The sequence below is a fragment of the Grampus griseus genome, assembly GCF_964374135.1.
Source record: "Grampus griseus genome assembly, chromosome: X".
Lineage (NCBI taxonomy): Eukaryota > Metazoa > Chordata > Mammalia > Artiodactyla > Delphinidae > Grampus > Grampus griseus.
In genome coordinates, this window is record NC_138999.1 from 45,687,019 (window position 1) to 45,711,410 (window position 24,392).

Here is a 24,392-nt window from a genome sequence, read left to right on the forward strand (position 1 = left end):
CAGAGCCCAGGTCCCTGGCTGTTCTGAGCAGAAGGCAGCCCTGGGAGGGGCCAGGGGGCCAGTGATCTAGAAGGAATAGGAGTTGACAGGCAACAGGCCAGCCTTCCTGCCTTCCTGCCTTCCTGCCTCCCTGCCGGGGCAGCTGGTTCCTCTCAAGAAAGCCAAAGCTGCTGAGAGAGATAGGCCCTATGGACCACCGCAAAGTTGGCATCTATGGGCTCTTCATGGCCTCTTCTCCCTCTGCCCACCCCCTAAAGCCCCTTGGTCTTCAAGGCTCTGGTCTCAGCCCCTGCTTTTCTTTCTCTCTCCCTCAGGAACTCTCTTGGCTCTTGTGGCAGCCACACCTTGTGCCCATTTGCAGTTATTGTCCTAAGGGTGGCACCTGTGGCCCAAACCTTCACCTTGGCCTGGCAGAAGTTGAGAGACAGAAATTCTAGTCCTGGCCCTAAGGCTGATGCTGTGTGACCTTGAGCAAGCCCCTTCCCCTCTCTGGTGAGGCAAAGGGCTTACATTTTGGTGCCTGGCAGAGCTGGATACAAGTCCCAGCTCTACAACTTTTCAGCTGGGTAACCCCTCTGAGGCACGGTCTGTTCATCTATAAAAGGTGAGTGGCAACTCCTATCTCACAGGTTCTTGTGAGGTTTCAATGAGACACATATGCACATGCTGAAAAGTCTCAGTCTGAGCCTGAGAGAGTATGATCCTTCTCCCAGGGAGGTACGGGAGACTCTTGGGAAACCTGTTTGTTTCGGGCAGGGGAAGATTTCTAGGAAGATACCTCTTCATATGGGCCACTCTTGGAATTCAGGCATATCTGAGCCTGTTGGGGCGACTCATGTGATAACCCTCTAGGGGCTGAAGGGAAGAAGGAGCGAAGGGTGAGGAGCCTGACCCAGCCGCAGGGCACTGGCAGGGCCTTCGTTCACTTACACTACAGATCCTGTGAGCCAGGCACTGAGCTGGGTGACAGATACGGCAGTGACTAAGGGCAGTCAATGTCCCGATCTCATGGAGCTCATATTCAAGTGAGAGGAGACAGACATTATTCAACCACTAATGGAATTAAGCTGGGCAAAAAGTGGAGGTAGTGGGGGAGAGTGTTCCAGGCAGAGGAAACAACTTGGGCAAAGGACCTGAGGTGGTATTTCGAGGAACTACAAGGAGGCCAACGTGGCTGAGTGGCAAAAGCAAAGGGGAGATGAGCGAGACTGGAGATGTAGGCGGGGGCCCAATCATGCAGAGCCTGGAGGTCCTGATAAGGTTTCAGTATTTATACTAAGAGGAATTTGGAAGCCTGTGGTTCACGGATAGGCCTGGGGCGGGGAGTGTCTCTGAAGCCCCTAAAGTTGTATGAAAAATATGAGTGAGTATGAGTGCATTTCCGGGGAGAACATTGCTTTCATTAGATCCTCAGATGGGTTTGTGATCCCAAAAGGGCAGGGGAACTCCTTATATGAGTCCATTCACTAAGTGCTGACTATGAGCTAGTGTCAGGCATCCCAGGACCTTCTGTGAGCTGCCCCTCCCCACCACTTCCCCGTGGTCTCAGCCTCCCCCCACCCCACCTTCAACCTGTGCTCCACCCAAACAGAAGCGCCTACAATTCTCTGCCACACTCTGCTGTCCGCCCTCACCTTTGCCTCTGCTCAAAAGACCATTCCCCACCACCCTGCCCCCAGTGCCACCTCCCCACCTCGTTAGCTCCCCCTTGTTCCTCACAAGTCTGCTCAGAGGTGGTGCCCTCTGGGAATCTGACTCTGGGATCCCTCCCCTGTGTCCTTCCCACCCTGCGTTTCTCCAGCGCTGTCTATTCACATGCCGTTGCCCCTTCTGGTCCAGGAGCTCGGTGGGGACAGACACCATGTCTTATTCATTCCAGTGTCCCCAGCATCCGGCACAGGGCACCTAGTCAAACAGGTCAGCAGGTATTGAGAGACAGACAATCCACACTGAGGTAGAGGCTGCAAGATGGGCTGCTGGACACTAGAGGGCACTGTGGCCACTGGAATCCTGGCCTGCCGCTGGCACTAGCCAGGCTGGCCCAGGCTGGCCCCTGGGACCAGGCAGGCGGGGAAGCATGGAAACTCTGCTCCTGGGTCCTGCAGCTCCTTGGCTCTGGGTCTAACTGACCGGGGTCCCAGTCCCAGCTTCCCAATTTACCTTCTGCCTCCTTTCCAGATTATCTCTCATGACAGTGCCATCCCACTGCAGATACAGTTACAGTTCTTCACGAATTCAAGTACCAAACACTGCTCCACAGCCCTGGCACACTTTTTTCTCTGTCTGCAACACTCTCCACTTCACCTCACACACACCCCCACCCCTCACCAGGCTAACTTCTACTCATCCACCAAGTCACAGTTTAGATGTCAGCTTGGAGAAGCCTCCCTGACCCTCAGGTTGTGTTGGGTACACTTCTGAGGTTCTCCCACAGCACCCTACACTTCGCCTGTAATTGTCTGTTTCCTTATCTGCTTTCCTACCAGACGGTGAGCTTCCTCAGAGCAGGATTCTATTATTCATCATTGTATCAACTGCATTTAGTTTAGCACAGTGCCTGGCACGTTGTAGGTACTCAAGAAATTGTCCCATGACTAAGTGGATGGATGGATGGACAGATGGATGGATGACCTCGGGCAAGTGACTCTACCTCTCAAGGTTTCAGTTTCCCCCTCTGTAAAGTGGATCCCATCACCCTTACTTGGCAGAGCTGCCAGGAGGATTAAAGATAAGGTGTGTGGAATGCTCCTTAACAGTACCTGATACATAGTACACATTTTCTGAATCAAAGCATTTATTAAGTTGAAGGAGGCTTTGCCCTGAGCCTGGGATGATCTCTCCCACTCAGGCTTACCACCTATATGTGGAAGATGGACTTAACAATAATAAGAAAACTATCCTTTTTATTAAAAAATAACAACAGCACCTGCTATGTGCCAGGCCAGAAGTAGGAGCTCCCTAAGGAGGTGGGCAGTCTCCAGTCTCAGCCAGAGGATGCAAGGCCCGGGCCGAGGTCAGAGCCATGGGCATTGCCCCTACATCTGGAGAACAGTCATTACGTGCACAGCTGGTTCCAAACTCTTTACTCATAGGTGAAAACCTGTCTAAGGTTCCCTCTGTAATTAATGTAAAAACTGCAGGGTTTGTATTAATGGAAAAGTGAGCTCGAGCGTCAAGTTGATAATATTGATAATGTATGCTTGTAATTCTATACTGAAGATAACTATAAATTCAGTCACTGCACTAATAAAATGTGAAAATTCCTGAAACAACCAAGAACTTGGTAGCAGCTGTACCATGAGTAGCATTATGCCAGTTGTTCTGAGACTATGAAAATCACCGCACACTGGTGGCGATGGTAATATTCACTGTGCACTTAAAGGCTGTTTGGGCACAAAATAAGGGGAAAGTTTTAGATAAAACAGGGTATTTTGATGCAAGAGCATGGAACTTGAAAGCATAGTGAGCTAAGGTCAACTTGCATTAGAGTAGGAACCAAAACCTTGATGGACGAGCAAGCTTATAATCGTGGGCCTCTGAGCAGACTACTCCCCAGGCTCTGACCTCGCTTGTGAACACATAAAAGCTGTGGGCACTGTAGAAGAAACACCAAGTCCAGAGTATTTGACCTCTACGCTCACCCACTTCTAGGAGAATCCACTCCCACCTACAGCCCCTTGCCACCTCGTTTACCACAGGATGGACAGAAACAGTGCTGTCCCGTGGGGGTGGGCCCTGAAGCTGGAAGGTCACATAGCTTCTAGGTTGGTGGCCACATCAGGCCACCTGAGAGCAGAGGAAGTCAGTCCAGAGAGAGGAGTCAGTGACAAAGAGATGACAGGGACCAGGCAAGTCATGAAAGATGGAGAGAGACAACGTATGAGCCAGGGAGATGCAGAGATGCAGAGAGAGAGAGAGAGAGAAAGAGAGAGCAATTTTCCTCCTTGACTTCTTGGTCCCACTTCCAGTTGGCATGAGGCCTGGCTATACGTCATTTACTGCTCTTAGATTCTGTGAGATGTAGCCTCACAATAGTCTCCCCCCCCCACCCTTTATTCTTGAGCGCGTTTGAGTGGGTTTCAGTTCCCTGCAACAAAGTGTACCCAGACTAAGACAAGGGAAAATTGGGGATGTAAGTGCAGGGCTTGCATAAGCAAAAACGCATAAAGAACACTTAGGTAGGGAGGGGTGAATGCAATTATAAAGCATTTGTGTTTGTTCACCCAAATGCTCCCTCATTTCCTGACAGTTGCGACCACAGATACATGCTAAGTCGCACACTCACATACACTGACATTCAGTGGACACCAAGACAAATGCAGCAACAACCAGATCTGCTTCTATGCAGACACCCTGCCGTGCATGGACACCCACCAGCACGCAGCGCTGCCCCTGCGTTCCTCACACCCGCACAGATGTGAAGCCACACCAAGAACACAGTGGTGCTGCCCGGGAGGCTTGGGCCAGGAACCGAGGCTCAGGCTCGACTGGGTTCTGAGCAGCCTCCCTCCCCAGCTGCCAAGTGACTCATCCCCAGGGCTGCTAATTAAAGCCAGGACAGAGGGGACAGAGAGGAGGGGAGGGAAAGAGAGAGAAGGCAAGTTTATTTTGGTGCCAATCAGGCATGCAGCCAGCTTAGGGGTCACCCACTTCCTGGGGCTGGGCCAGGCCGGGGCAGGGAAACACTAACAGGAAGGGGAAGGAGGACCCCCTTACCCCTTCTTGCCCCTCGTGAGCTTCCTGGAAAAAGGTAACTCCTTTGGGAAAATTACCCATCTCCCTCCCCCCCCCCACCTCCCTCCTCCTCCATCCCATAGTCAAATTCAAGTTCTACCCCCTCCAGCCTCTTGTCCTTACAACTGGCTTCTCCTCATCAACGCACTCCCATTTGGGCTTGCCAGAGCTGGCTCATCTGTGTCTGTAGCCCGCTTCCATCTCCCCCATGGATCACCCAACACAGGCCTGGTACACAGGGAATGCTCTGTTCGTGCTTCTGGAAAACAACTGGGTTAACCCCGGTATAGCATGGTGACCGCAACTCTGATGGTCTGGATTCTGATCTGAGTTCTATGGGGGGGAGGGGGTAAATTATTTTAACTCTGAAAGCCTCAGTTTCCTCACCTGTAAAGTGACTAGAATATATACTCTATAGGATTATTGTGAAGATGAAGTGAGAAAACACAGGTAAAGTGCCCAGCATGGTGGCTAGCATATATGGGCTTTAGCTATCACCTAGCAAGTGCTGCTACCGCTGATAAATTATGCCCTGCCTCAGGCCTGGGGTAGCAGCAATTATACAGAGCTGAGTTCCAAGCCTGGCTCTACCACATAGGACCCGGGGGAACTCTGACAAGCCACATAAGCTCTCAGAGCATTGGCTCATATGTAAAATGGGGATTCACAATATGACACCATAAATTTACTGTAATGATTTGAGCCTGTCAAGGGGAGCCCAGCTCTCAGAAGTGGCTCCATGCATTGCAGCAGCGATTACTAAGGATAGCAGGAGGAGCGCAGACCTGTGGGGCCGAAGAAGCCCAGGAGCGAGGAAGCAGTCAGGGTGGACTCGGGCAGCCAGGGAAGGCATCCCAGAGTGCACAGGGCTGGAGTTGGACCCACCAGAGCCAGAGAGCATTCAGCAGGCGGTAAGTGACAAGGTTCCAGGAAAAGGAAGTGGTGGGAACAGAGAGCTGGGCAGGGCAGGCAACCAGGCTGCGCTGAACAGAAGGCAGCACGCAAGGGAAGATTTGGAAGCAGCTGGGGCAGCTCTGGGGACTGGCAGTGTCTGGACATGTGGATGGGGGAGCCATGGAAGGTCTGTGAGGTCTCAGCTACCCCAGATTGCCAGGAGGTCAAAACAAGAAAAAATCTTAGAGATTACCTAATCCAAACTCCCGTTGGACAGATGGGGGCACTGAGGCCCAGAGTGGGAGGCCTCCTCTGGGAACAGAGCCAGCGTTGGCTCCTCCTCCCACTTCTCCTCCCGACAGCAGCGGCTCCTGTTGCCATGGGGACGTCCCTGGCTCTGCGGGTGTCAGCAGCTCCCCCACCTCCTCCCTCCTTCCCTAGCAACAGGCCACCTCCTCTGGCTCTCATCCTTGCGTGCCTGTCAACCCCGGCCTGGTCCCCAGGGCCCCCAAGTTCCAGCCAGACCCTCACTGCAGCGGTAGCACCTCTAGGCCTGGGCTCCCTCCTCTTCTGGTGGCGGAGGTATCAGCCCCTCCTGCCCCTCTGTCTTCAAGTTCTGCACCTCTCCACATATCTCAAGCTTGACTGCCCCATAAATGACAATGCATTGGGTTAGGGGATGGCGGAGGGCACTACAATATGTTGAGCCACCATTTTATGCTGAGCATTGCTTTAAGTTCTCTCATCAATCCAAAGAAGTCAGAATTATTGACCTCATTTTACAGATGAGGAAAGTAAGGATCAGAGAAGCCAAGTGACTTTGCAAACAACACACAGCTAGGAAGCAGGCTCTGCTGAGAGCTAGTTTGTGACCTTGAGCCATCGCCAGTCCCTTTCTGGACCTGGATTTAAGGCGCCTGTAGGTCTGACAACTTCTCATGGATCTACAGGAAGTCCAGGCACCTTCCTCTGCCCACAGCCCTTTAGCAACACCAGCTGTTCAGCTCTAATTAGACTCCACACTTCCTCTGGCACCCCATACCTGGAAGCCCTCATGCCTGGGCCCTGCTACGGGGGGTTTTCAATCCACCGACCCTGCTCATTCCTTCCCATTCCACTTCCACAGCAGCCGAAGTCTAGCTCCTTTCCTTCGTGTTCCTTCTACCCTCCTAAACTTTCCCCTCCACACACACAATGTTTATTAGATGACAACCCTGGGGCTCCAGGGGGGAAAAAGATCTGTTCAAAGTCACATAACTAGAAAGCGACCTGGCCATAAATGGAACCCTTTGCCCAGATCCAGCTGCTGCCCTTTCTGTGCTACAGAGCCCCACCTCTCTCCTCCAGCCTCCCCCGGCTCCCACTGATGACAGAAGGTATCTGTGACCCAGTCCCGACCAGACCAGTTCTGAACTTTAACACTTGCTCCTTTCCTGCCCAGATCTGTTTTAGCCCGACTGACTGCCCCCACCCAGCCCCCCTCACCTCCGATGCCTGCTGGTTTCATTTACAGGGATGCCCTCCTTACACAGTCTGCGTGTCAGTCCTCCATGACCCAGCTCAGACACCACCTTCTCCAGGAAGCTCTCCCTGACCCCTAACTGAAGTGAGCTCAAGAATTCACATGCGGGTCCTGAGAGCATCCTCAGATGACCCCACCCAGCTCTGGTTCCAAGTTAAAGGATCTTCCCACCATATTTGCAAGATTTTGCCCCACAAGTGCTATTTTAGGCCCCTTCCACAGTCCAAGTTTGACCCTTGCTTCCACAGTTGCTGAGTCTGCAAGGTCCCTGTAGCCTCCTTGACTGTAGGTCCAGGGTGGATGTCGGGAAGTACATCTCAGTAAAACAAATACCAGCTTTGGCAGCAGACAGCCCAGGGTATGAGTCAGAGTGATGCCATCCTGCCCCATTTCTCTTATTTCCTTGGGCAAGGCACTGACCCTCTGTGGGATCTCATTTTCCTCATGTGTAAATCAGAGATCCCAATCCATGCCTAATAGGGCTGTTGTGAGCATTAAATAAGATCATATTCAGAGTTCTTAGTATGTGAGGAGCAAATGATAACTGCTATGATTACTAATATTAGGATGAGGATGAGGATGATTATTATTATCTGCAAGGCTGTCGAAAGCTCCTGCAGGGATGGCATGGGCAGGGCTCTGGGCTTGGTGCCAGGCAGACCTGGGTTTGAATCCTGGCTCAGCCATAAATAAGTTGCATGGCTGTGGGCAAAACCCATAACCAGCCTGAGCCTCAGTTTCCTCAACTGTAAAATAATGATGATAAGGGCAGCCCAGGTTCCACCTACAGTGTCACTGGGAGGATCAAACAAAAGAAAGTCCCTGACAACTTCTGTAAGTTGTAAAGGCCCAACGTACATCATCATATGATTTATGATCATAATAACTATTAAAACCCTGAGCTATAGGTCCTAGGACCTCCCCTGTCGGGAAGAGCTAGAGACGCCTTCAGTCGCATTCCTTGACAAGTCGCAGGCATATCAACGGGGATGCCTGGGAGCCTGTGCTCAGAGTCAGCCCAAGCTGTCTTTCTCCAAACCCACAGTGGGGCACTGGGATCAGTGTCCTTTGCTAGACCAGTGCCTTCCTAAAGGCTAGGACAGGCTATTCCCAGGCCATACTCCTTGGCTGCATGCCAGGACTAATTGCATCTCATCATATACCCCTTGCCTGGACACTAGGCCTGACTGTATCTACCACACTTCCCCTGCTTTCCTGCTGGCCGAAGTGTGCTCCCATCCCACAGCCCCTACCTTGGCCCAGGGCACCAGTGTGCTCATCCCATCCCCCCTGCCTGGGATGCAAGGACACAGCATGTCTCATTATGCACCTCCGTCTGGATGCTGGGATCCTCTGCCCCCCTCCCATATCCACTGCCTGGATGCCAGGACCTGGGCTGCTGCATATGGTTGGACAAGCAGTGCCTTGCACAAGGGTTCACAGCCAAGAGGGCATGAGTCGCGGCTGAAGTTCAACCTGTGCTCTACTCACTGAGCCGGGAACCCTGGTGAGGGGCTGCAGGAGCCCTGTGGAAAGGGAACATTCCTCCAACTGATCCACGCAGTGGGTTCTACTCTTCACATAGGTGTTATATATGTTAGTTGCAGCCCTGGCTGGAACCGAGTGAGCCCATCTCATGCCTCTGCTGCCTGGACCCATCTCATTTCAGAGGCCAACTGCATCACCCCTGGCCTGGATGCTCTCTGACTGGGCCCTACCCTGAGCCCCGCATCATTCCCACATAGTCCCTATCCTTGACACTTGTGTTTTCATGAAGCTTCTGTTGGGTTAAGGCCTGGGAAATGCACTAATAGTCCTTGTCCCTAACCCCAGTTTTACCCCCAAATGGCAGATTGATCACACCCTGAAAACTTACTGATTGATGCTTGTAAACCTTTTTCACCAAGCATGCAAAAAAAAGGGGGGGGCACTTGTTACACTTAAATATAAGGTATATTTAAGTGTAACATTACCTTAAATATAAGGTATATTTCTAATGACTGGAATGTGTCACATCAAAAGTCCATCCAAACCACACTACTCAGGGCTAGTGCAGGTCAGGGTGGAGCACAAACGCCAGACCAGGGAAGCCCCGTTTCTATCGTGTCCCCTTCTCCCGGGAAGGGAGGGGGAGAAGGTCCCGGGTCCAGAGCTGACCTCTCTGCAGGTCAGCTTTCCCATCTAGGTAGCTCCCATGAGCCCCTCCAGTGTTCAGCTGAGCCCCCAAATCAGCTAGGGTCAGAAAGACTAAGGAAGAGTTTTCAACCCCCTCCCTATGCTTGCCTCCTCCCCACCCCTAATACCAGTGGGACAAAACCCCTGGAGTTGGCCCCCGCCCCTCCCATGGATCCCGAAGTGACAAGCCAGAGTCCCCCACCCCAGTCCCTGCCCCAACTCCCAAGCACTACTAAAGAAAGGAGGTACTGACCTGACTGTTCTGGAATTCTCACCATCAGATCTGAAAGAGAAACAGAGAAAAAACCCGACAGTCAGCATATGCCCTCTACTCCTCTCCTCCCTCTGCCCAGCCCTGACACCTAGTACGCATCGTGAAAATGAAGGGTAGGGCATTTCGTGCAGAGAGAATGGCCAGTGCATAGGCCATGATGTGGCGGAGGGCCTGGCCAGTTGCTGGGACACGGAGGAGGACAGTGTGGCCGGGGTGGAATAAGTGAGGGGAAGAATGGTTGGAGGTGAGGTCGAGGAGGTGTCAGGAACCAACCATGTTCTAGCCTAGTGGGTCATGGTGAAGAGCCTTCCTCGGAGTGGCTGAGAGGCAGCCTGCAGCGGTGGCCAGGGGCAGAGCCCGAGGTTTAAACACAGAGAGACCAAGCCTCAGATACTGGCTCTGCCACTTACCAGCCCTGTGACCTGGGCAAATCACCTCCCTGCTTGGAATCTGAGCCTCAGTCTCCTCACTTGTAACACGAGGCCAATCCTTGCAGGGCTGTTGGGATGATTAAGCCCTTTGCAGCCCAGCAGACAAATGCCAGGTATTATTAACAACATAGAAAAGGCTTTGCCAATTGCCTGGTCCAACCTGCTTATTTTCTGGATGACAAGAATGAGGCTGAGAGGGGTGAGTGAGTCAGCTGCTGGGCTCCTTTCTACTACATTGGTCTGCCTTTTTCATTGTGAGGCCCCCTCAGAGGCAAAGGAAGGGCAAGAGAAGAGAGTGGCACTGGGGACAGCTTTGAGGGGACAGAGAATGAGTGAAACCCGACCCACACCCACTCCGGCTGTTCCTCCCTAAAAGAATGTGTGTGTGTGTGTGTGTGTGTGTGTGTGTGTGTGTGTGTGTGTGTGTGTGTGTGTGTGTGTGTGTGTAGGGAGGAACAGTGGAACTGTCCTTGGGGGTGGGGAAAGGGAGGAAGAAGGACCAGGGCACTTGGAAGAAGCGGGGAGAGTGTGTGAAGTGGCTTCCCTGTCCCCTCTGTCCTCTTCTTCCTCCTTTTCTCCCCTCCCTCCCCCACCCCCACTCCCACTCCCACTGCAGACGTCGGAGGAAACAGAGATGAACACATCACAGGCTCTGTCCTCAGGTGAGAGAACCAAGAAGGGACCTTAGTGAGGGGACCTGAGTGGGGGGAGAGTCGTCTATGCTGATTGCAAAGTGAGAGGGACACGCGGGGAGGGGAAAGTGAGTATTTGTTGGAAGAGTGAATGGAGCACCCACCGGCCAGGTGGGGCAGGCAAGCATCTGGGTGCAGGAGCGCAGGCAGTGGGTGAGGCCAGTGCTTCCAGTTCTGCTACTTACTAGCCATATACTCCTAGGGAAGGCACTCCCCGATGTCCAGCCTCAGCTTTCTCACTTGTAAAATGACATGACAGGGGAGGGGAGGGGGGCAGGAGGGTGGGGTGGCTGTGAGGTTCAGCCTGGCACAGTGGACAACAGTGGGTCCAATCGTTAGCCTTTGCAGCCCCCTAAAGGGACAGAGGAGCAGGGCCACAGAGCACCTTTTCACATTTATTAAAACTTTCCATCTCACTCTGCAGCAACAAGATTTCTTCTCAGGCCTGGCTCAATTATTCGCAGGTACCAGATCAGGTGGGCTTAATTCAATGACTCCCCAACTGTCAACAGAATGGAAGTTAAGCCCCTCAGCCTTTCTCCCTAACACAAACCCTCTGCTCCAGGCAGGCTGGTCTCCTCGCCACCCCACCCCAAAAACCCCAGCACACACGTATTCAAACTACTATATACCAGGCCCCGACTCAGGAATATAAACCCTCAAGTTGCTCACAGACTGGCCCCTTGCCTCAATCTATTATACTTCAGAGCATAAGCCACATATATAATCGTCTCCATTGGCATGTGAACAATCACCGGGCACCTACTATGTACCAGGCAGGGTGGCAGGCTCTTTTGGTACATGACCTCCTTTGATCCTGCAAAGTGGGAATTACTCATGCAATTTTAAGATGATGAAACTGAGACTCAGAGAAGTTGAAATGATTTGCCCCACGGCACACAAGTAGGGGCAAAGCTTGGCCTGGACCCCACAGCTCGTGCTCTTACCACCACGCTCCACTGCACCAGCAGCTCAGTGCTGGGCACTTACGCATCGTTAAGGTGAGTTCCCTTATCCTCGTCCCCCAAAGTCAGGACAGGCACTTCCTGACAGGCTCTTTCTTAGGAGAGATTACCAGATATGTACTTCTGCTCCAAAAGCACTTCTGTATGATGTTACAGTCCTCAAGATGGCAGCTACGGGGAGCAAAAGAGCTCCACGCCATGAGGCAGAGTGAATTAGCCAGCTCTCCTCACTGTGGACTGATTCTTACTAGTTCGAGGGTATACAGCATCTTATGACCCTCAATGCGGGGGTGCATGCCACCTCAGGGGTTTACAGGCTCTTATGCGTTTAGTATACAAATTGTTATTTACATCTAGATAACCATCATCATTAACACTGTGCTATCCTACACCTCTTCAGGACTAATGCCCAGCCCAATGGTCAATCCACCCCTTACTCCATGAAGCTGGACCACCATTCTTTTGTGAAGTAGCACAGACGTAGAAAGAATGCTGGGCTCTATTATGGCTCATTCCCTAACTGGCAGCATAGAATTGGAGAAATCACTGCTCTCTGGACCTTGGTTCGTCATCTATAAAACAAGGGGGCTGTGTTAGTTGAGTTCCAATCTTCAGGCCCTAAGATACTTAGTGTCTTCAGAATCCCAAAGTTTCTCTCTTTTATCAATTGGGTTCAGCTACCTATGGGTAGAAACAAAGACCCAGGGTACCAGACCTCCCTTTATCAATCCATGTCAGGAAAGGAGATGGATTTCTCCTGCTACTCCTATGGCTTTCTCCCAATGGAAGGCCACTTCAGACCCCAGGGTTCTCAAAAGGCTTGTCTAAGCCAATTCCCATCCTCAAGAGTAATGCTCAATAAACAGTAACTGATTGAAGCCTATGAGTATAGTGACCATATTTTCTGAACCAAAAACGCAGGCATGTAATGAGACCAAGGATTCTGACGTTGCTGCTTCCAGGTACAAGGGGCAATCTGGCAGATGGGAGAATAAATGGCAAAATATCGACAGTTCTTGAACCTTTGGGGGACTTATGGCGACAACAGGGCAGAATAACTCAAAAGAATATAAGCCTTTGAGTTGCCATACTGGGGTTTCTGCTCTCACCTCCTGACTGGATTCCCTGCCTCTCATTTTGACCCTCCAAGCTATCTATAAACAGTGCCTGGGAACACAATAAGGTGCCTCTCTCCCAAGAACCTGGAATTGGATAAATAAGGTTGTCCTCTGAGACCTAAACTAAGAAACAAAAAATGCATCAGAAACGAGATATGCAAAGTTACGTGAGAAAGAGAGACTGTTTCTCAAGCCAGCATTTGAGCAACATGTCTACAAAATCAGGTGTCCAACAGAAAGGTGATTGGACACGAACAGAAGTACATTTTTTAATGGAGACTTGAAGAGCTGCTGTGTACAGGGCTCCTCCTAGAAGTGTCCTGAGGAGAAAGAGGTGGGTACCCTGGCCCAGGGATCATACAAGTCTCTCTAAAAGCTGAGAACCAGCCCTGGGGCAGCCAGGCAACTGATCTCCCAAACATCAACTTGTCTAACTGCAAGTCTCTTCAATGGGCAACCACCTTCTCTCACTGGCTGCTAAAGGAACATCTCTCAAGCACAAATCAGTTGATGTGGTTCTGCTGCTTCAAACATTCAATAATTTTCTCACCGATAGTTTTCCCACAATTTTCCCACAAACTTCCGTGCCAGTCGAGCCCAAACTCTCCAAAGCTCTAAATCTTACTCCGCCCTCCCATCTACTTTCTTAGAACATTTGGTATTTGTTCCCTGGAACACTCTTGCTCCCCTTTATGTTTTTAAAAATTATTTTAAATTTTATTAAAGTGATATGTAAACTAGTTTAAAAAGTCAAATTCTGAAAGGATCTTAAAAATAAAAGTTTCCTTTTCAACTCTCTTAGTTACCTTTTTCTGAGTTTACTTTCATATTTCTAAAGTATACGCTTATATTGCTAATCCATTTTTGGCATTTTTGTGTGTGTGTGCCCTTTCAATATTTTTTTTAACCAAAGTAATACATGCATATAGATTTTCAAGTCACATAGTACTGCAAGGATTAAAACAAAACAAAACACACAAATTCCCCACTCTACCCCTCCTCACCCCCAACTCCCACTCTCAGAGACAAACTGTTTTCAAGTCTTTTAACTACTTTTTCGGGTATTTACCTCCTCATTTCTAAGGAACACATGCGTACTTCTATTTCTTGATTTACTTTTTTCAGTTCTGTATATCATGTACTGAATTCCTACCGTGCAGAGAGAGGGTGGGGCTCCCTAACACACACAACCACCTCTAGCCCCCAGTTCTTATGTGGGTGCACCGTCCTTCCTTCCCATTCTACCACTGTAGTTATAGCACAAAGTTTTGGTTAAATCAATATTGGTGGCTTACATTATTATGACTGCATTGATATTAATAATGAGTAAATCATTTGCTATAATTACATTTTCCTTCCCATACAACTTTTTCTTTTCCCTGGTGTTGATGACTATTCTTTTTTTTTTTTTTTTTTTTTGCTTGCTTAGTTTTTTTCATGTATATGATCAATTCTCCCCAAACTCTGTGAGTAGTGCATTTCTCTTCTCAATGTGTTCTGACACATCAGGTAATCCATCAGATTTTTTTTTTTCCTTTGAGACATCATTCTCGCTGCAATCCAGACTGGTTGCTCTCCAGGCCTGCACAAGGTTGCCCATAGATCTGCTCCCTTCTCCATCACTCTGGGATTCCCTTCACCTGTCTTCTGTGTTAATTTCCTGTTTCCTGGATTCCTTGGCCTTTTTTCTGAGTTTATGCCTGCATTTTGCTGGAGCACATTCTCCAGTGCTTCCTGAGAAAGGAGGCCTAGGACATAAAATCTTTAGCTCTCCTTTGTCTGAAGATGTCTCTATTGCACCCTCACCCTTGATTGATAATTCAACTGAGTATAGGCTTCTAGGTTGGAAATTATGGTCTGTCAGAATTTTGAGAACACTGCTCCATTGCCTCCTAGCTTCCAGTGCTGCTGTTGAGCAGTCCAATGCCATTCTTTTTCCTGATCCTTTGTACATGATATATTTTTCTTCTGGAAGCTTTTAGGATCCTCTCTTTATCCCTGGTATTCTGAAATTGCGCTGTGGCATAACTTGGTGGGGTTTTTCTTTAATCATTTATGTTGCTGGTTACTCGGTGGGATATTCATTCCTTTAGTTCTGGACTTGTTCTTGTATCACGTCTTTGATCCTTTCCTTTCTGCTGTTTCCTCCATTCTCTATTTCTGGAACTCCTATTGTTGGATGTTGCAGTTCCTCAACTGATCCTCCCGTGTTCTCATCTTTTCTCTTCTGTTGTCCATCTCTTTGCCTTGTTATTCTGCTTCCTAGGATATTTCTTCAACTTTATTTTCTAATCCTTCTCTTGAAATCTTTATGTTGGCTCTCACTATCTTAAATTTCCCAGGTTTCTTCCCCTCCCTTCATTACCTCTGTTCCTTCCAAGTTTTTTGGTTTGTTTGTTTGCTTTTTGGGTCATTCTTGCAGGTTGATGGGCTTCCTCAAGTACCCTTGTACTATCTGATCATCTCTGGCTACCTAAGGCTTGTTTTTTTTTAATGCCAGTTACACTGAGGTTTAATTTACATAAAATGAAATATACCTACCTTAAGGATCCTTGGCTGGTGAGCCCCGGCAATCAGTTCCCATGACGGGAAGCTCTGTGTGTAGATGGAGCTGGCCAGGTGATGGGCTTCACTACAGAGTTTATGGGCTGAGAGCCTGTTCTTTTGTTGGAGGACTCCCACATGTCATCTTTTGGAGGGCTCTGTCTGGGGCCTTTCAGTTTCCCCAGAGAAGAATCTTTTTCTGTCTCATGTGCTCCTGACTTTGGTGTTCTGGAAGTAGGCAAGTGGAAGGAGGCTGGGGTTCCACTGCTTTAGGGTACAGATCCCTTTGCTTGCAGCCCTGTTTCACCCCCATCCTCCACTGTGCCTGGTGTCCCCAAGCCTGGAGGCTCCTAACTTCAATTTCTCCAAAGAATCACCCTCCATCTATAGAGATGGAGCTGGGGAGGGGTGTCCCGACTGAAAGGGGTCGGGGAGGGGCCAAGAGGGTCTGTTCACAGACTTTCAATATTCTCCTTGCTTTCTGCAGTTCCATGCCTCATCCTGCCTTCTGTGCTTCACGGGACCTCTGATTCCTGGGGCTTGCTGGGTGGAATAGTTTACTTCTGGTCAGCACCCCAGACCTTGTGTTTCTACCTTTTTTATCCTTTACTCATATTTCAGTGGGATTTGGGGAAGCAGCAGAGATAAAGAAGTTTACTCAATTAGTTGTGTTTAACAGGAAGTTCCCCTTTGTATTCCAGCCAACTCTTATTCATCCTCCGTGACTCATTTAGGCAAGACCTCCTCCAGGAAGCTTATCTTAATGTCCCTAAGTTGGATGAGGAGCCCCTCCTCTGTTCTCCCACAGGCTCCTTTTCTTGCCTCCATCACAGCTCTGATCAAACTGTTTTGAAAGTGTCCGTTTCCATGCCTGATTCTCCCTGCAGACTGAGGCCTCCTGGCAGTCTGGGGCCACGTCTTAGTCATGCCTGTGCCCCCAGTTCCCAGGGTCTGGTCCACAGGGGTACACAGTAAATATGTGATGATGGGCTTCCCTGGTGGCGCAGTGGTTGAGAGTCCGCCTGCCGATGCAGGGGACACGGGTTCGTGCCCTGGTCCGGGAACATCCCACATACCGCAGAGCGGCTGGGCCCGTGAGCCATGGCCGCTGAGCCTGCGCGTCCGGAGCCTGTGCTCCGCAACGGGAGAGGCCACAGCAGTGAGAGGCCCGCGTACCGCAAAAAAAAAAATAAAAAAGTGATGATGGATTGAATTAATAAATGAATGACTATACGTATGAATCAGACCCAGCCAGAGGGACCATCTAGAAAGGGAAATAAGCGGAATACAACTGTTCTTATACAAGGCCAGTTCCCTAAAAGCTCTAAGTTCCCTAAAAGCTGTATGTGCAAAGATGCCTACTGCAGCATGATTTAAACCTGTGAAGGACTTCCCTGGTAGCACGGTGGTTAAGAATCCACCTGCCAATGCAGGGGACACAGGTTTGAGCCCTGGTCCGGGAAGATCCCACATGCTGTGGAGCAACTAAGCCCATGCGCCACAACTACTGAGCCTGCGCTCTACAGCCCGCGAGCCACAACTACTGAGCCCGCGTGCCACAACTACTGAAGCCCGTGTGCCTAGAGCCCAGGCTCAGCAACAGGAGAAGCCGCCGCAATGAGAAGCCTGTGCGCCGCAATGAACAGTGGCCCCGCTCGCTGCAACTACAGAAAGCCCGCAGGCAGCAGCAGAGACCCAGCGCGGCCATAAATAAATAAACAAACAAACAAACAAATAAATAAAAACCAGTGAAAAAAATAGGCCCAGCATGTTGAGAGGATGGTTAAGTACATTATGGTATATCAGTTGCCATTAAAAATGATGCTTCTGAAGAATATGCAATTACATGGGGAAATGTTCAAACGAACAAAGCAAGAAAAAATTGTATGTGCTGTATTATTTCAATCAGATGAAAAGAATGCAGAGAACAGGGAAATACATCAAATGTTCAGAGTAGCTGCCTCTGTGTGTTGTAATTATGGGTAATGTTTTTCTCCTCTACTTTTCTAAGTTTTTATAAATTTTCGAATGGAAGAATGCATTAAGTGTATACTTTTAAAAATTTCCTAAGAAATGAAGTATCCTGAGATACTTATGAACAAAATATTGTGAAGGGGACCCAAGGGTCTGTGTACACTTCTAGCGGCACTTGCTGGAAAGGCTCCGTTCTTCACTGGCCAGAGACCCGGAAGGCCCAGGCCCATGGAACCCCAGCCCCACTGCAGCCCCCACCCCCACTGCAAAGCAGGACCTAGTTCAGGAAGCCAAAGGAGGAGGATCACAGAGCCCAGCTTTTTACAAATTGCAATATCATAGGCTGTACTGGGAAACAGAAGGTTTACCCTACACTGGACATCACACTTCAGAGGCCTCTCTCTGTGAGGTAAAGGGTCTGTGGGGCCAAGAGAATATGCCCATCAGGATCTCTGGCCCTCTCCCTTCTAGACTGCACTCAGGTACCTGGAACCCAGAATTCTCTGTCCATATTTCTTGAGCTTACTTGCAGGAATTGTGTGGTCTTATTATCCAGGTCCATCTGCTAGGCCCAGTGGGTGGTCAATGGGAAGGGAAAATAGACAGGGTTTGGATGTGGGCTGGGGTATCCATACACATCTCAAAGCTCCATATGAACTACAGGTGGGAAGAGAAGGGGGAAGGGCCAATGGCCTCAACTGGTACCTTGCATGGGCTGCACAAACACAGAGGCAGGCAGGTCCGTAGGTCCCTAGGCCTCAAGGTTGGTAGAAGGGCCTACCTTGAGTGTTAGACAGATCTAGGTTCAAATCCATTTATTTGCTGTGCAACCATGGATGAGTCCATTCCCCTCTCTGAACCTCAGCTTCCCCAACTATAAAATAGGTATAATAATTCCAATCTCAGAGAGTTGTTGTGAGGCTTGCTGGGGGCACAATGGCTTAGAGGTTATGAGCACAGGCTTTGGGTCAGACAGGCCCAGGTTTGAATCCCAGCTCTGCCCCTCCTAACTATGTGATTTACATCTCTAAGGCACAGTTTGCTCACCAATATGATAAAGAAAATAATAGCACTAACCTGATAAAGTTGTTGGAAGGATTATGGTTGTAATGAGTATGTAATAACATTAGAAAATGCTTAAATGAGAAAAGGCTGCTTTTATTAATGGGTGTGCAAATATTGGCTATGGTAGGATTGACCAGACTTCTGCACTCCCATCCTCCTGCCCAGCTTTATTTTTCTCCATAGCACTTACCACTATTTGACATATTTTTGTATATTCTTGTTTATTTGTTTCTTTTCTTTCCCCACTCCCTACATTCACACACTAGAATGTCAGCTCAGCAGGAGAGAGGTCTGTTTTGTTCACTGTTTCCAAGTGCCTGTATCAGTGAGAGACTGAAGATGTTCCTCAACAGTCGAGTAGATATCTGCCATGTAGACAGGGGTAAAAGGTATTCTTGGCCAAGAGAACAGCCAGAATATAGGCATGGACCCATAAAGAAGTCCACTTTGCCGAGGGTATCCTAGATACTTCAGTACAACTTGAATGCAGGTCAGGAAGGGAACAGAGTGGCTAGAAAGATGAGTGGGGAAAGCGGGAGGGGGGAGGGCGGGGGGGGGGCAGGGGGATGAATTGGGAGATTTGGATTGACTAATATGTATAATATTGTATAAAATACATAACTAATAAGAACGTGCTGTAGAGCACAGGGAACTCCACTTCGCTGCACAGTAGAATTTAACACAACATTGTAAAACAACTATACCCCAATAAAAAATAAATAAATAAAAACTAAATTTAATTGAAAGGTGAGCGGGGCTGTGGCCTGACCCAAAGGAGCATGCGAGAGCTTCCCTAGACCACAGGTGGTGTGAAAACCAACTTGTGACAGCCAGGAAGTGGAAAGGCACTAGGGGAGAGGCAAAGATGCCTCCCAAGTTCAACTGTCACCTAAATCATGATGATGTGAAAGGCCAAAGTTAAAACCTTTTGAAAGATAATTCAGGTGGAGGGAAGACTTCTTTCTAAGGGGCCATCTGAGCCAAGAATCAGACCTAGAAATGACAAATAGGCAAGTATAGAAGTCATGTGGATGAGGTAATAGTGACATGCAAAAAAATCTTAAAAGGTTAATTAAAGAGAAGAAAAACTAGATGAACCACAGAACAAATCAGAAACCTTGTTGGATAATGTAACCATTTTCAGCATTTTTCACATGATATTGAATGGATCCACATGATCCACAGGCCAAGATCGTGGTGGGGAAACGAAATGAAAGCCCATGGTGGTTTCAGTTGCTAGTTATCTTTCTGTTGATGATTACTCTTCCTCTAGTCCTTTGTTACCACTACTCATTGAAAAGTCCTGGGATGACAATGACGATGATGATGATGATAAAGATTGCTGCATCAGAGGAAATATCTGTCTATCACTTTTCAAATTTCTTTTTCAGAAAATAAAGAGGCAAGTATCACTTCACATTTTTATTTTAAAGAAAAGAAAGACAGGCAGAGACTACAACAAAAACAGCATTGAACACCAGGCAAGAGTGTGAACCTCATTGTATAATTGCCAGGAAGCCCCTGGGGGTCTCGAACCAAGCAGTGACAAGGTCAAATGCTGCCTTCCTAACCTCCCGCCCCTTTCAATCACTAAAGCGAGCTTTATTTGGTCCTTAGCATCTCTGCCTTCTAATAATCCAAAAAGAATAAAGTGATTATTAAGCACCTACAATGGTCCAGGACTTGTGTTATCTTCATAACAGCTGTGCAAGGTCATTATTATTCTTCTCATTGTATAGATGTGAGAACTGGGGCTCAGAGTAGCAACGTGATTTACCTAGAGTCACACGGCCAATAAGTAGTGGAGCCGAGACTCAAGTCTAGGTTTGTATGATTCCAAAGCCAATGCTTTTCACTGCTACAGCTGTGGCTTCCTTCTGTCATGCCAGAGCTAGGCAGCACTTCATCTCCCACAGCTTGACCTCTCTCCCTCAACTGGCTCCAAACTCCCCTCCACACCATGAGCATTCAGGGGGTGCTTCTGGAAGAGACAATCATTCAAGGATGGAAGGCGGGGCACCAAAAAGGGAAGGTGGGGTTAGGCACAGGTACTGCAGCCCAAAGCAGCTCAGCACTATCACAAAAAGAGAGAGAGAGAGAAGGAAAATGGAACTGGCTCTCCAGCCCTCCCTTCTTGCTTCCCTCTGCTGGCGGCAGAAGGATGGAGGTTCAGCCATGATGGCAGAGAGAGTGGGCGGAAGGGGAAGCAGCAAGAGCAGCCTGCTATTGCAGAAGCCTCAGCTCAGCCTCAAAGCCCCCTCCTGTGTGCTTGGGGCCCATCTCTGGCCCACCTGCTCCCACTGCCTAAGCAAAGGAGGCTAGGCTGTTCTCCAAGCACCCACCCAATCCTGCCAAAGCATAGCTTACAGCAGACCCAGACCCTCTCAAGTCACAGTGAGGGCACCCTGAGAGGTGGAGGGACTAGCCCGGGGGTTCAGAGGAAGGCAGTGGCAGGATGGGGGTCAGAACCCAGGTCTCCAGTCCCTCAGCTGAGGGCTCTCTTGATTGCGTGGTCTAGATGGCAGAGGTTGAGGAAAAGGGGTGCTCAGGAGGCTGCCACAGGAAGGCTTATGACAGGGCTGGAGCCAGAGGCAACACATGCCAAAATGAGGCCATACAGGGTTGGGTATTTTGGGGGTTGACTAATAATTTCCATTCTCAATCTGGATTGAGAAAGCAAAACAACCACTTTTTAAAAGTAGCTTTAGCCTTAGTTTGGACCTCAAGAGCATAAATCTTTATCTCTCTCTTCTGTCAGGACCCTGCTGAAAAGAATGTGAAGGAATAAAATAAGGTAAGAAATCATAACAGTGAAGAGGATGGGAGAGGGTGATATCAATGGGTGAGCGATTTCAACCAATTTCTGGGAGCGAAAAACAAAGAGAAGAGTGTTCACAGTTGAAGGAGGGCCAGCAACGCCACTCAGGGGGTTGCAGCTGGAGAGGGAGCCAGTCAGGCCAGCAGAGGCCCAGAGAGAGTCCAGACTTGAAGATGGTAGGTACAGGGGAGGGTAGGAGCAATCAGGGGCTGAAAACGGGGGGATAAACTGAAGGTAAGTACACGAAATCCTTCCCTGTGCCCCCACTGACAACTCCCAGATCCAAAACACAAGCTGCCTGGCTTTCATCCCTAGGCAAAATATCAAAGGAATTAAACTATCTGGGATTACTCAGGGCACCTAGTGGCATGTTGGTGCTCCCAGAATAAAGTGCTTTTCATTCTGGCATTTGGGGGGCACCCATTACAACTGCCAGCTCCCCGGCGGCTCACCTAAAATAAAGCCAGCAAGTGGACAAGTCAGCTGGATATACAGACATCTCACTTTGTATCAACTCATTCACAAACTATAAAATAGAAAATATGAGAGAAAAGGTGAGCAGCATAGAGGATCAATCCAGGAAGTTCAACATCCAATTAACAGACATTCCAGAAAGAGAAAACAGAGAAAATGAAGGGCAGGAAACTACCAAAGAAATTATGTAAGAAAAGACAAGGTGCATCAAGTTGAAAGGGCTCACTGAGTACCAGGTAGGGTTAATGAAAAACAGACCTTGAGCTGAGTGTTGGTTTTATAGGTGTGTTTGGCTTGTGGAAACTTGACCATGTGATATGAGCACTTTTCTGTATACATATTTCAGTATGAAGTTTTTAAAAAAATCCCCCTCCTAAAAAATTTTCAAATAAAATGTCCCCAGAAGATGTGCTATGATTATCCTGTGGTTTCAAGGAACACCACACAACAGTAAGTTTAAGTAAGTACATAAATAAATAAATAAATCGATAAGGTGGAAAGTCCTGATCCAAATATGAAACAAAGTAACAAGCGGCATGACTTTGAGCAATTCGTAGAGCATAAGAAACGAAAATTCATTTGATCTTGATGCTAGGAAAATTTTCCTGGGAGTACAGAGGTTGGGACAGTGGACCTGTGGGAAGTGAGGTGTAATTATAGTACACTATTTAGCCCTGCAATTAATAATATGACATAGTCATAATCACATAAACACCGTGTATTGGTGGTCAACTTTTAAAGTCAATCTGTCCAGAAAAGCACTGAAGACCTAATTATTGTTACATAACAGAATGCAAATGTAGTCAACCTTGCTGGATGCAAAAGTACAGAACACAGAAAGTGGGAGGTGGAAAGGTGGAGGAGAGATGGAGGGAAGGATGGTGCACTAATAACTATATCTTACAAACTGAGTGGTCAAGAGATACTGTGGAAAATTGATGGAATAAGAAATTACAGTCTAAGTAGTATCTAGCAAAGTTACAAAGGTAACTAATAGAGGAACCAAAATAGTAATATAATTATTAAAGTTTGGAAGGGGGAAAAAAGAGTCAAGTGTTGTAAACAAGCTAAATTCTCACTTGTCATAGTAGAAAGAAGTCAATAGATGATGTTTAAAGTTGATAAATGAAGAAATAACCGACAAAGGATGTTTATTTGGAGATACGAAGTCACCACCAGAAAGCCTCAATGGTAAAAGTGGTCACCTCTGGGGGCTGGGAAGTGGGGGGCAGGGAGACATTGGCTTACTAGTATGCATGTCCTTGTGTACTATTTGCCCTTTTAAAATTATGTATATGGGGACTTCCTTGGTGGTCCGGTGGGTAAGACTCTGTGCGCTCCCAATGCAGGGGGCCCAGGTTTGATCCCTGGTCATGGAACTAGATCCCACATGCATGCCACAACTAAGAGTTCGCATGCCGCAACTAAGAAGTCCACATGCCACAACTAAGGTCCCGAGTGGTGCAACTAAGACCTGGCGCAGCCTATATAAATAAGTATTTTTTTTAATAAATAAATAAATTATGTATATGTACTGCTTTGATTTAATTTTTCAAAACAAGTCCCTCCTCTTTCTTTGGACCTCAGTCTCCCACACGGTCCATATAAAATGGGGAGGTTGATGACTCTAGGTGATGCGAAGTCTTGTTCTCCAAAATCCATGCTTCTTTCTAGAGCAGAAGCAAGACACGCCAGTGAAGGACCGACTCTTTCCTAACTAACCCCTCGACTCCTCACAGTATCATAATCATCCGTTACAGATGCCTTCTCAGGTGCCCCAGCCTGCACCACCCTCTGGTCGTCTTCAAACCCCACCATCACCAGTCCAGCCTCACCAGCCTTCCATTCATTCAACTATTTACACCCATTAGTTATTTATACCTGCCTGAGTCACAAAGGATTTGAGGTGGCTTACTCTAATAACACAGATAAGGAAAGAATAAAAATTGAACTAGAAAATAAGAGCTCAGAAAAAGAGATCAACAAAGATGCTAGAGCTGTACTTCAAATTAACTGGTAGCTGAGGCAGAAAGCAAGATACAATGAGCCATGACAGCCTCATATTAGGAAGGAGGAAATATACCAGTTTTCAGGGGAAGCAAACCTTTGCCGAGCACTGAATTCTTCAAGTCATTGTCCATTGTCCATGGGAGATTTCATGAAGGAGAAGGAAATGACTGTTTTTGATTTGTTTTGTTTTTGTTTTATTAAACTTCAAGCTGTCCTATTGTAATGATGTGCTATCCAGATCTGGATGAGTTATCTCCTATAAAAACTGAAGAATCCTAGGTAATATCATGATTATGAAATGAGGTATAAGAGCATATGTTTTGGCACAATCATGAATTATGTCATTGCTTTTCTTCCCCCGGAAATGACTATTTATTGAGCACCTACAAATATCAGGGGATGCCATTCAAATGATCTTGGTCAATCCTGAGAGATGGGCATTGTCATCCCATTTTACAGATGAGGAAACTAAAGCTCAGAGAAGGTAAAATGACCTAGCTGAGGTCATCCAGTTGGTTGGGGCAGAGCCGAGATTCAAACTTAGGTCTGTCGGTCTCCAAAGCTCATTCTTTACGTATCATACCGGGGGCCTCAAAACAAAGCCACCCAGGCTAGAGACACCCTGCCTAAGGCAATGGGGACACAGTGATGACACAGGCCCGCCCTCTTCCATGAAAACAGAAAAAGGGGGATGACAGGCCT

General features: G+C 48.2%; 1 protein-coding gene across 6 annotated transcripts in view; it reads right to left on the reverse strand.

Moving 5' to 3' along the window:
- IQSEC2 (IQ motif and Sec7 domain ArfGEF 2) overlaps positions 1–24,392 on the reverse strand; it is a gene marked incomplete at its 5' end in the record, with an annotated part of 75,966 nt that overhangs the window by 42,321 nt on the left and 9,253 nt on the right. For 5 of the 6 annotated variants that reach the window (XM_082681702.1, XM_082681701.1, XM_082681700.1 and 2 more), the window contains one exon: positions 9,579–9,608. The exons of the other annotated variant lie outside the window; for it this stretch is intronic. In XM_082681702.1, coding sequence (XP_082537828.1) covers positions 9,579–9,608 — 30 coding nt within the window. The remainder of the gene's footprint in view (positions 1–9,578; positions 9,609–24,392) is intronic. 6 annotated transcript variants of the gene reach the window in all.